This window comes from Eleginops maclovinus, chromosome 6 (assembly GCF_036324505.1).
Source record: "Eleginops maclovinus isolate JMC-PN-2008 ecotype Puerto Natales chromosome 6, JC_Emac_rtc_rv5, whole genome shotgun sequence".
NCBI classification, from domain to species: Eukaryota; Metazoa; Chordata; class Actinopteri; order Perciformes; family Eleginopidae; genus Eleginops; species Eleginops maclovinus.
In genome coordinates, this window is record NC_086354.1 from 19,393,898 (window position 1) to 19,406,767 (window position 12,870).

Consider the following 12,870-nt stretch of genomic DNA (forward strand, 5'->3'; position numbering starts at 1 on the left):
GACAAGTATCCTTTGGCCAAATGTCATCTCACAGAAGGGAAAACTACTTTTTAGAGAACCATAATCTAAACAAGCATTTGTGACAAAGATGCAATGGGACAATGAAAGCTTTTTTCATCATGAAAGAAACACCTCTTTCTTGGAGAAAGTGGTAACAAGGTAAATCCAGCCTGACCCAAGAACAAATATACATTGCAATTTGCAGATGTGACCAGATGAGCGGAGGCCCCTGCAGTGCAGACGCCATAGGTGATTAAAGAAAAAAACTGGTCTGTGTGGACTCTCAGTTTTTCTTCAGCACTTAAACACCTCAGTTTGTGCAACAATTTGTACCTCCAGCTAATATGTGTTGTAGTGTAGTTACAGTCCTTGCAGTGCATTTATTCCTACGCAGCTCCAGCATGACAAGGACTAAGTGAGTGTTTAAAATAACACAGCTGTGAACACAGCTTAATGCTGCCCTCATCTGTCAGTGGATTACAACTACATGCAGCATAGAATAAACAATCCCTCACCAGGAGAGAATCCAAAAACTAAATAGCCTTTTCAGTTTAATACAAAAAATATTTATTTCTTTCATCAACATATAAAATGTAGTAGCGTGTTGATGCTGAACTTTTCTGCAACTGTTAATCGGCACTGGTGGTCTTTCTGCTTCCAAGGGAGGATTTGAGCTCTCCCTGCTGCAGTGGCTTCCTTCTGCTCTGAAAGCCCTTTGTGCCGTCGGGGCCGAGAGGCTGACGCATCACCATTTGCATCAGTCGGGGTGCGTTCTTGTGCAGAGCCACCTTGGGGTTTAATACACTTGCTGCATATTTGCGCCTCAGCACCCAGGGGCTCTGAGAGTTCTCTGTATCACAGTCTCCAGAGCACCAGTTCCTCTTTCTGTACCTCTGATTCAAACTGGAGAGGGACTTGCTGTTCCAGTGGGTGGAGATCTGCTCAAAGGTTATTTGCACAGAGTTTTCCACAAACTTCTGGGGCTGAGATGTTCCTGGAGTCTTGTCAGAAACTGAAACTTGCGAGAGGTCCTCTATGACTGAATCCTCTGGGGTTTTATGAGGATTTTCCTGGGAAGGTGTGTCCTCAGGTTGGACCTTGTTGTTTTCCTCTGATGGTTCACCCCTGTTGATGTGGTGCATCGACTGGAATCCCAAAGGCACCACATGTATACCGTCACCGTCTGACTTCTCCTCCTCTGCTTTCATGGCGCTGTAAGTCTTACGAACTTCCTCCAAAAGATTAAACTTCACCACTACACACAATTTTTGTCCGAGCTGGTTGTGGCGCTTGGCGTAGCACTGCAGCTCCTTGGGAAGCTCTTCGCCAGCATGCAGGATCCAGGATGAAGTAATCCTGCCATGGGCGCTGAACTTCTGAAGGATGCTCTTTGAGAGGAAAGCGTGCTCCAAGCCTCGGGTTGATCCATTGTCTCCGGTTGAATTCTCCACAGAAGTGTTCCAGGCAAGGAGCAACTTGCTGGTGGGGGAACACAGCAGCTTTTTGGGGAGCGGCTCAATCCGCCTCACTTTGGTGCATTCATCGTTCACCTCAAGAAGCTCGGAGTACACTGCTGCTGCCAGAGTCATGAACCAGTTTGTGGTTAAGACCTTTATCTGCAACAAACAACAGCAACCTCAGCCTTGTTTGCTTTTTACTGGTCTGTAAACACTGCACATAAAACCTTGCAATTAACTCAAATGATTTTACCTTTTTCTGACAAGTGAGGAGCTTGAGACTGACGAAGCCCAGCTTGTTCTTCTGCACATGTTTCAGCAGGAAGCCGTCCTCGGCCAGGTGGCTGTCGGTGAACAAATCCTCCAACTGGGCCGTAATCTTTAAGCAGAGCAACTCACCTTCACGGTATTCTTCATCCTGGTCAGATTGTGCATCATCTCTACAAAAAAAACAAGAATCAGCATCATGATATACTATAATGTAGATTAGTCAACCATATGTTTTCTAATTTGCTTACCCAATCGGATTACTCATTGTATCTCCAAAGGACAGTGACAACAGGTCGCTGAGCTGTGCTGTTTCTGAGTGAAGTAAAGACGGTATTAGGGAAAAGCACCTAGAAAAGTTAATGCTCCTGAGTAATGAAAAAATGCACCTGGACACAGTTGTCAGTTGGTCGTTTGGGATCCAAAACAACATTTTTGTAAAATGCTAAAAGCTCAATTCCACATTCCACTATACATCACCTCTACTAATCATAATAACATGCACTGAGACAGAAGTTCAATAAATGCTGAAAAACTGTCAACATACTATTAGCTAACATAAACATAAGAATAGTATAACTAAGTTTAAGCCCCCTCTGCACAGCCTTGTATCAGTGTTAATATCAAAACACAAAAGAGCAACAACGTGATTAAAGGCATGCATTTCTGCAACACTGCAGAGCTAAGAGCACAATACAATATAAATAAAAATGATATAATTGCTGGTTTCTGAGAGACACAGCCTAAAGCAGCGGTAAAGAACAAACCAACAACACTTATCAACCCTTAAATTCAGCTTTATATCCTGTTTGTTTGCTTTTGTCTTGAAATCCTTTATCCTCTTCAGCATGTTGCTGCAACAACAAATCCATCTGTTACCTTTGCTGCCATGTTTTAATTAACATCTCCTCCATATGTTGCCATCATCACACATAGGATAAATATACGACCCAAAGCTGTCTGTGGGCTTTAAGAAAGATACAGTAATCCTGCCTTTTATTTCCTGATCAGCAGTGGCACTGATTTACCAGACTGTAGGCTGCGGTTGAGTAAGTAAACTGAGCATGGGGCACACACACATGGAAATATAATACACACATGTAGAAAGAATAATGTAGCTTGGTTCTTATACATTAAACTGTGTGAAAATGTTCTTTAAACATGATATGATAAGGACAAATAACTCCAAACTTAACAAATCTGCATCTTCAGGACTGTTTGCGAGCAGATTTGATTGACAGTTGCATCTCTAAAGGGTCCTTAAACACCCTCTTCACTTACTCACTAAATTATAAAATATATCAAATGAAAATACAGAGTGAAACTCAACAGTGAGCAATCAACTGATATAAGACACCTTTTATCCCCCTCAGTTCGTTGAATCACTCATATGCTGCTTGACTAATTATTGCATCTACAAAATTAGATGCATTGCATTGTGGGATTTATTAGAAGTGCATGTTGCTTCTCCTTCCTTTTTCTCAAGTTTTGAGGACACTGTGTATATAGTGGATACATTTCTCAGTAGGAATTTAGACATACGGTTGACTTTTTTCGTAAATAATGATTTTGTACAGTCTCAGTATCATCATATATCAGGACGGTGCAGGGGTCTCCATGGCAACATAAAAAGCAAATAACCTGAAATCAATACATTCTCATTCTCTTGCTGTTGTATTCTGATTGGACCACAGACACATGTGACATCATCATTCTCCAACAGAGACCCGCCTCTTTCAAACCAATTTGAGCCGCACAAATACAAAACACATTAAAGCTTAAATTACGATAAGTGATGATGACCTCATTCTCTGTGACTGCTGGTTGCCGGGGGCCTTTCAGAAATAAAAGACAACTCCTAGATACACCCCTTACAAACAAATACAAATACAAACACACACAGGTATCTGCACATACTGTAGTGTTGCATTAAAGAACAAGAAATGCCTTAACAGAAGAAACAGTGGGCAAACATCGGGAACATTTTTGGGCGGATTTCCGGGTGTCCCTACGGGGAGAAGGGAAACTTTAACAATGAAGGATTTATCAGTTAAAGGGGCCCTATTATGCTTTTTGGGGTTTATCCTTTCCTGTAGTGTGTTATATAGGTTTTTGTGCATGTAAATGGGCTGCAAAGGCTAACATCCCAGTGTTCCCTCAAGAGGGAGTTTATCTCTCACACACTCCCTCCCTGCCTGAAACGCCTCCCTTGGACTCCTTTCTTTACCTTCACGACATAGTGACATCACACAAAACATCAAACACATTGTATGTGATAGGTTAAGGGGTGGGACATCTCTAAGCGGTTGACGCAGCACAACAGAGCCAGCAAGCCATCCAATCAGAGCAGACTGGGCTCTGGTTTCAGACGGAGGGTGAAAAAAGGTGCTGCAGCACAGGCAGTATGAGAAAAATAAAGAGCTGTTTGAACATTGAAGCATGGAGACATGTCACAGTAGAGGCACAACATACAAATAGAAACCTTAAATTGAGCACAATAGAGCCCCTTTAAGGTTTTCACATTTTGTTAACAGGGTCAAGAAACGAGGCGTCACAAGCCAAGATTTGTACAAAAACCCAATTATTTAACTTTATTAACATCAATGTTTTTTCATTTTCATCAACAGTTTCTTTTTAAATTCCAGTTCTTTATCAACAAATAGAAAACAGACTGTGTGTACAACAGATCGAACCCCTACAGCACTAAGCATTCACAAGGTAAAAATGAACATTTTAGTTTTTGCGCCAGCATTTTCAAGTCCCCCCTCCCTCCCACCGCCGCCACCACCACCGCAGCCACCACCACCGCAACCACCACGATTAGGCCTCTTCGCGATCAGACGCTCCCCTCCTGCGGCTCGTGTGGGAGGAGATGTGTGCTTGAGTGGTGCGATTGGGTGAGGAGTGGTCCATTTTGATGGGTGGGGGTGGGGGGTTGTGCTGTTTTTGCTCATTCAGACGGACAACCAGCTGTCAAAGTTACTATGGTAGTACAGTAGATACAACGGTGTTTCCATTAATACACACGCTAGGACAGCAGGCTCTCTGCAGTGTCTCTAGGGTTGATAGATCAGCAGAGTTAATCCTTTTTAACAATATACCTTTGAAGCTGTGTATATATCTATGTGTAATTGTACATATATATATAATCAATCATAATTATATATATATTTATAGTTTTATTTCTGTATAAAATAATATCAGGTTTCAGTCCAAAGGGCCGAGTCTCTTTCCCCTCCGGTTAGGAATGGTTGATTCTGTACAGCGTGGATGCTCTCCTCCATGTGAGCCACTCTCGCTCCTTTTAGCGGCTCGACTCCAGACAACTGACCAGGCTAGTGGGCAGCGAGGAGACGGGAGGGACTTGAAGAGCAACTTTATTCAGAGATCAGGGAGTTTATTTTTCGGTCAACTACCCTTTGGGTACAAAAGTCTGTTTTCCTCAGGTAAGTTCTCCGCTGTGGAGCATGAAGGCCTCAATGCCATAGGCTTCTGATGAAACAAACAAAAAAACACGTAGAAACGATGTGCTTTCCATTCCTGTACACCTCTGATTTAGTGTCTCGTTAGCTAATTAACATCTTGCTTTGTAAGTAGCTACCATGTTTACAGGCCAAACTTTAGCGAGTGTGTGCTCTTAAATCTGTTTTCTCAAAGTTGACTTTTTTTATCCAAAATGGCAAGTGACAAGGCAATTTTTTTTGAGTTGTTGAACTGAGTGAGACCAAATGAAACAGATATGACACATATAATGGATAAAACAGTCTTGTGACAAAAGAAATCTGACAGCAGCTCAGAGAAAAGAACAGTGGTCCTCCTGTATTAGTATCTAGGAACGTGTTAAAAATACATGTCCCTTGTGCTAAAATACCCTAAAATAAAAGTAAAAACCAAAAAAAGTACCGATTATGATAATAATGCATACCCCAGGCTGGGCAGTTTAAGACAGAAATAATGTCTGGTGTTAAAATGATTATTAAAAACAACAAATATACTAAACAATAACATTTGACATACTGAATCATAATATTGACAGTAAAATTACCATAAAAGAACAGAGAGCGAGAGCTCTCTTAGTGCTACCAGTAGCCTTTGACAATCAGGGAGGTTTGGCTTCGACAGAGCAGAGCGGCGAGCGGCCGGTCTGCGCTGTCGCTTCTGTACACGAGTTGTCATGTTTGTCATAGTCAGCGTAATGTTTCTGTTATTATTTTTAAAGCAAAAATCTCATGTGGTTGGTTAAGTCGGCATGGATCTCTGTGATTGGATAAACCCGTCGCCGGGTATGCAAGCGCTTCCCTTTCTCCTCCCCTCCGGTAGCGGCGAGGGGTCGGGATTAGGGGGGTCAAGTGGGTGTATGGTGGCTGAGATGGGACACTTGGCACACTCCTGAGAGGTTTGACCAGGGAGGCTGCTCGCTGGGAGTGGTTATGTTGCATAGTGGTCAAAGCTGCCCAGGTACTCCAACGCTGCCCTGTAGCACAACTGGTACTGGTCCTGCAGAGGGGAGGAAGAAGAAGAAGAAGCCTTGTTAAAAAAGTCTGCATGCATGTCTGGAACATCCCATATTAAACCTGTCATTTCACTATTCTGCTGCATACACACAACCTCTAGTGAGTGAATGTCTGGGCTGGATAGAGATCTTCTGTTGCTCTTTCTGAGGTATCTTATATTTTTGGATAATTTGGGAGAGGTTTTTTCTCATTTGTCTAGAAAATAGGGTGCTGAGAAAGCCTCTTGAGGCCCGAAAAGGTTGGTGAAGAATACATTTTCATCATGAGTGTCTTTGTTATCATGCTTTGCTTGTTTATTGAAGAAATTATTTATCAACTCTTCATTTTAGGAAGAACCGACAAGGGCGTTCTGTGATAGCAGTGGATGAGTTCTCTGAGGATCTCTGAATCACCTCTGCTAAAGAAACATTTGTAAGTCAGGAAAGGACACCTACTAGATAAGATCAGGCTTACACCATAAACATATTCAATGTTGACTTTGGAATACCACCCTGTCACTGCGTGATATTAAATATGATCTCTGTTCTTACCTCGGTCTGCACCATGGCAGGCCGCTGGGTGCGAAGCGTCTTCACGGTCTGGAAGAGGTCGACCACTCCTTCGTACCTCATCCTCTCCAGCACGATGCTGAGCGTGATGAAGACTCCGGTCCTGCCCACACCGGCACTAAGGAACACAAAAGAGTCTTTATAACATCTCCTGTCTGCTAAGTACTGAGAGGAGAGTCTATCTGAAGTGTGAGCATGAATAATAATACCTATTTCTGTTACTTTTGCCATTATGCTGTACTATATGTATAAAGGGCAAACAGCAATTACAAGTTCAAGAATACTACAAACTAATCTCCTTTCAACTTCAACTCTTGGCTGCAGCAGATGTCTTGTCAATTCTCTGGCCGTTAACTTCATAATAAACCTTCAGTGAGTGCCATCCAAGTTCTAGCTCTCCCGTGTCTCTCTGAGTTTCGTCTCCATTGCTTCAGAAGGAGCAGTGGGCAGCCATTATGTAATGCGCACGGGTTAAGGGTTTATGTAAAAGATTTCTAACGAAAAAAATCAACATTATAACCTTTTTAAATGCAGGATTTATGACCGAACTAAGGCATTCGGCTGCATTACTTTCAGCCAGGTGTACCTAATAAACTAAATATGACCTTAAAAGTGTTTAAGGATCCAGGTGCAGACAATGACTGCAAATCTGATTTTTGGTTCACAACTTCCCTTTCTTTGTGCATATTAAACACCAGTCACATCTAACTCTACAGAGAACTCAAAGAATTACCATGCACACATCTCTGAAGTAGTAGCAATCCTTAATGTCTACAGATGTATGATAAATAATATGACTGATATGATCCACGTTCCCTCCTCACCTGCAGTGTACAGTGATTGGTCCATCCTGTCCAAACTGTTCCTTGGTTTTGTGCACTTGTCCAATGAAATCGATGAAGCCTTCTCCAGTTTTTGGCACTCCTTGCTCGGGCCAGTCAGTGAACTGGAATTGGCGGATTGTTCTGGACTGTCCGTCCTGAGGGGCAGCAAAGCACAGAGTAAGTCAGGAGCTTTCTTTGATGCTTTTATTAATCTCTTTGAGCAAACAACCCTCAGTTCAGTTTGTGCTTCACACATCTCTCTCTCTCCAGCCTTCGCTCAGACACAAAAGCAGCTCCTTAGTCGATGTCCATGACTACCACAACCCTGCAGCTTTTCACTGCAGCCTTCTAATCATCTAATTTACATCTACAAGAATATGAATAAAGCTGACGACCTGGCACAAGAGGAAACTCGAGAACTCGAACTGACACACACTTAACTGCAACATGGAGTCCCACATTTCACTGCATGGGATGTCCGCATGTGTGAAATTAATGTTTTAGGAATGTATCTATGAATCATTTTCTCTTTTAATGCACAAACTGTGAAGCCGCTGAAAAAATTAAGAGACCACTCCAGCATTTTTATTTTATTGTATTCTATTAACTACTGACAATTTTTCTCTCTGTTGGAATTCAACAGACACTGGAATGGCTGCCATACATGTAGAGATACATATTTAAGAAAAATGTGGAGTGGTCTCTTAATTTTTTCCGGAGCTGTATATATAAATATATGTGTGTGTGTGTGTGTGTGTGTGGAAGAAGGAGTGGATGTGGGATTAGAGTGCTGAGGGCCCTCTGATGACAGTAAAGTATATTTATAGCCCATTGAAACCACTGCATCACAGGGAGTTGCAGTACTGGCCCTCGGGGATTGAAGGCTATGCTTTTCATGTATTTTCACAGTGATCTCGAAACACACACACACACACACACACACAACCACGCACACACACACACACACACACACACACACACACACACACACACACACACACACACACACACACACACACACACACACACACACACACACACACACACACACACACACACACACACACACACACACACCATAGAGCAGGCATATTGTTACTAAATCGGGGCAAACATGTTTGATGGTGCATTCACTTGATGTTAGCATGTCAGAAGAAATAACACGGGATGCATTCTGATCATCTGTACCTTGAAATCACAGTCGCTATAATTTTTAACAGTGAACACGTAACTGAGAGCATTTGTACTGATCTAAAATTAAGATAAATTTGGGTTGGAGGGTTGTAATTGTGTAAAAATGCCAATCACTCCTCCTCGGAAACACTAAGCCTAAAATACACACAGGGGCAAACCCACAGATTTTGACACAACATACCCTGGCATCTGTGACTTTGAACTCTCTGAGGATGTACTGGGGCATGTTGTACTCAGCCATGGGATCCACCACGAAGTACTGGTACCTGGCTGAACGCTCTGCTGGCCAGTACTGATGGCATTTCTCCTACAAACGAAAAGGGAGGCAAAATATTAAGCACTTACGTATGAAGAATCTCTTTCCAACGCACAGGAAAAAATAGTTTTACAAAATGAATGCTTTGTGAAGGATATTTTTAGAGCAGCGTTCTGTAGGTTATTAGTCATTTTGAATCATGATAAGTTCTCCTCTTACAAAAAAAAGAGAAGAGATTAATCTGTGGTTCTGAAATATAGTCTGATTCACTTGTTTGTGCTCTTAACCACAGTGATGATGTGCATGAGAGCTTTTGTTCCTAAACTGTGATAATGGATGAGAGGGTGATAAAAGTGTTGAAATGCTGTTTAGTGGTTTCCGAATCACTCCGTAATCATAAAAAACAACTCAGTCAAAGAAATGATGGATTTAATCAAACTCAAATATCAGTTCCCTCATCACAAACCAAGACGATTTGGGGCTAACTGCTCGGTAGCTTAGCTTACCATAAAGACTGGAAACAAGGGGGGAATAGCTAGTGTGGCTCATGCTAAAGGTTAAAAATAATTTGACCTGATTAAATGACGTGCAACAGAGGACACTTTTGACAGAGCCAGGCTATCTGTTTCTCTAATTTCCAGTCTATCCAAGCAAACCTAAGCTAAGCTAACTGTCTCATGGCTGTAGCTTTAGATTCAACAAACAGATGTGACATTGTTTTTGTCATCAAGAGAGCAAACATTTGATTTATTCCCTACAATGCTTAACTACTATATTTAAAATTCACTCCTTTGTTTCATGATGCAATTTTCTTCAAGGTCTTGGTTTGCTTTTTTAAAACTGTACTCATTCTTGAGTAGTGGGTATGTAACCCAGAAAATACGAAGTGTATATTCAAGAAATTTCTGCCTAAAATCAAATTCTGATTCCATTTTTCACCATGTTTGCTGCAGTCCTGCAACTGGGGAATTTTCAGTATGCTTGAAATGCAACCAGCTATTGACAAATCCGACACGGCAGCATGCTAGCTTGAACCCAGATGTATTCCACTCGTGGTGATAATGAAGTTAACTCTCAACCAAGTTGCTTTTCAGGGTTGGAATGAATTAATATTTGAGCAGTGTGGCACAGTAGCTTAGCTGAACTGACCGAGCGTATAAACATTATTATCATTCCCTGAAATGCTCCACTGGCCTTACAGGTGCTGCATGCATTTATGTACAGTCTGTATTTGAGCTTTACCCGTCCCATCTCTCGTAGCTTGGTGAGCATGACGACGATGGTGGAGTTGTGCTCCCACAGCATCCTCCAGAAGTCCTCGGTGGTCTCTGCCAGGGGGCCCTGTGTGGCCAGGTAGGCTTTCTGCTGTCTGTGGACATAATAGCAAACAGAGGAGGCAGAGATTGAACACAACTCGTAATAATTAAGACATTTATGGTTCTTTTACAACCGGTCTTATAAAGTACATCAGAGAGCCAATATGAGATTTGATGATTAAGGAGTTCAGTTGTTAAAGCTCCCCAAACATTAATTGCAGACATGCAACAAAACTAAGAGTCTAATAAAGTGTTTAAATACCTTCAAACACTAATTATTCTAAAATTAAATTCAAAGGATGGGGAAGAGATTTATCTGTTACTCCACTTTTGTTCCATGAAAGCAATACCGACCATTTAATGGACTCTTGAGTGGTTACATACAGTGCCATTTATTATAGGAAAGGTTTCAAACCCCCTCATTCTCCTCAGAAAAAAGTCAGCAGCCAAATGTTTGCATTGTGTTCATGGCCCATTGTCCTCTGTTAAAATATTGCCCACCTGAATGCCAACATGACAATATTCTACATGAACAGAGGAATAATCTTCGGCATATAGCACCGTCATTGATCTATTTAAGCCCGTATAGATCCTCCACATCTCCCTCATTCCGCTCTGTACGCACCACAGAAAGAGAGAGTGCGCTTGATTTGCTCTCAAAACTAGAGATGAGCTCATCCACAGAGCAGTGCTGGTGTCCTACGTGACTTTGCTTCAGCTGAGCAGTTCCTCTGGCAGACAGCAGGTGGCAGCATCGCTCCGATTCACAGAGTGCAAGGGAACAAATGATCCTGCACGCACACCCTCACATGTTTGCAGCACATGTAAGTTCTAGTTCAGGTGTACGCATAGATACGCATGCAGTAGTTTTGCATGTTCATTCAGACACGCTTCTGCACGCATGCACACACTGAGTCACACGCTGAGCTACGGCTGAACAACTAATGAAGCCGCTGCAGGCAGGACGCTAATGTGGAACCGGGAGATTAGAATATGCTCTCGGCCTCGCTCGCACAAATAAAGAAACAACAGATTGGTTGAGAGGAGAGGAGACGGCGTACGAGGAGGGGAAGGCAATAGAGTGGGGAATCAAATTAAAAAGATGAAAACGGGGCAAGGAGAAATGCAAAGTAAAGAGAGCAGATGTACAAAGAAGAAGGGGAAGATGTAGAGAGGAAAATGTGAGGAGATGAAAGGAGGGAGCACAGCTTTCACCAAGCTGGTCGTCTGAGTGCAGAAACTGACTGCTGAGGAGGAGAGGAGGAGAGGAGGAAGAAGGGAAGGGAAGCAAAACCATCCAGGGGATGAATGCTTAATTTCAAATTGTAAGGGTAGACCCCTCTAACCTCCCCATCATACAGCCCCTAGCCAAAACAAAAACAATTCTAACCGTATCACACAATAGTGACTTCTCTGCACACAGTGTCCTGATGAGCGCGCTGCCAAACAGCACAAAGCACTCTCTGCATCACCCCACATGACTGCAGTGCTGGAGGACATAGCGTTTCATTTCAACCTCATTACAATGCTAAAACTCCAGCCTGCATCGGAGCATATCCAGGGCTCATGGCTGGAATCAATGGTTCGCCTCTCATTAGCTTAGCATATTATTGGCTTTTCTTGAAGACGCCGGGGGGAAGGACACTGGAGGCCCATGTTTAGTTTTTATTTATGCCCAAGCTTTTTTAAAGTGGCTTAATCACACAGTGCCGTCGGTGCACACAACAGGTCCCCACCCGGATATGTCAGCGTCTGCCACGGCGTTTGGACGGAAAATTAAGATGACGAGTGAGAGAAAAGGGTGGGAGGAGGAAGAGTGCTAAAAGGGGTGCGAGGGAGATGGATTAAGGAGGGGAACAGTGTGAGATAGAGATAGAAAAAAGGGTACAAATAAAAAAAGAGAAGAATGAGAGAACATGGAGGAGGAAAAACAGAAGGGAGGGGTTTCGAAAACACACTTCATTACACTACTCTCTTGCTGCAATTATGCTATTTACACAGCAACAATGGAGGGTCTGCCTTTGCGGAGCACCGTCTCATTAACAGCAGGACCGGAGGAAGAGGGGGGAGTCGGGGGGAGGCGTTGTCTCTGTCATGGCCTGGTACTAAGCATAACCCCATATTGACTGAATGGCATTTCAGGCTTGCTAAATCCATCCCCTCGCAGTAAACTTCAACTACTAAAGAGTCAGCCTCTTTCAGTCTCTGTCTTTCTCTCTGCCTTTTCATCTTCCCCCCTCTAGGAAGCAATTTGGACTCACAGAGTACACAAGGACATGCAGTAGCTTCAATGTGAAAGCGTTAGTGGCTCAGCGGACGAGAGCCACATTGACAGAGTAATTCTTGCAACTGAATACTGCCCACTGCGGACTCATCTTCGATCCCCTACCATACATTTTCATCCTGTCCACTGTTAAACCTCACTGTGTTTTCCACACCTGTAACAATCTCTGATGCCTAGAAAACAACTGCAGACACATTCAGTGCAGTCCCC

At 42.8% G+C, this 12,870-nt stretch overlaps 2 protein-coding genes across 7 annotated transcripts in view; both read right to left on the reverse strand.

The window, feature by feature from the left end:
• Positions 1-602: 602 nt before the first annotated feature.
• Positions 603-2,212, reverse strand: LOC134866488 (la-related protein 6-like). Its single transcript, XM_063886694.1, has 3 exons — positions 1,976-2,212; positions 1,711-1,897; positions 603-1,616 (listed from the first exon to the last, which is right to left on the reverse strand). The coding sequence occupies exons 1-3, from the start codon at positions 2,155-2,157 to the stop codon at positions 630-632; spliced, it is 1,356 nt and encodes a 451-aa protein (XP_063742764.1). The 5' UTR covers positions 2,158-2,212; the 3' UTR covers positions 603-629.
• Positions 2,213-4,287: 2,075 nt separating this feature from the next.
• LOC134865608 (receptor-type tyrosine-protein phosphatase F) overlaps positions 4,288-12,870 on the reverse strand; it is a 115,453-nt gene continuing 106,870 nt past the window's right edge. For all 6 annotated transcript variants that reach the window (XM_063885249.1, XM_063885248.1, XM_063885247.1 and 3 more), the window contains 5 exons: positions 10,303-10,429; positions 8,986-9,111; positions 7,611-7,765; positions 6,769-6,904; positions 4,288-6,221 (listed from right to left, as the gene is read on the reverse strand). In XM_063885249.1, coding sequence (XP_063741319.1) covers positions 6,153-6,221; positions 6,769-6,904; positions 7,611-7,765; positions 8,986-9,111; positions 10,303-10,429 — 613 coding nt within the window. In that variant the 3' untranslated portion in view covers positions 4,288-6,152. The remainder of the gene's footprint in view (positions 6,222-6,768; positions 6,905-7,610; positions 7,766-8,985; positions 9,112-10,302; positions 10,430-12,870) is intronic.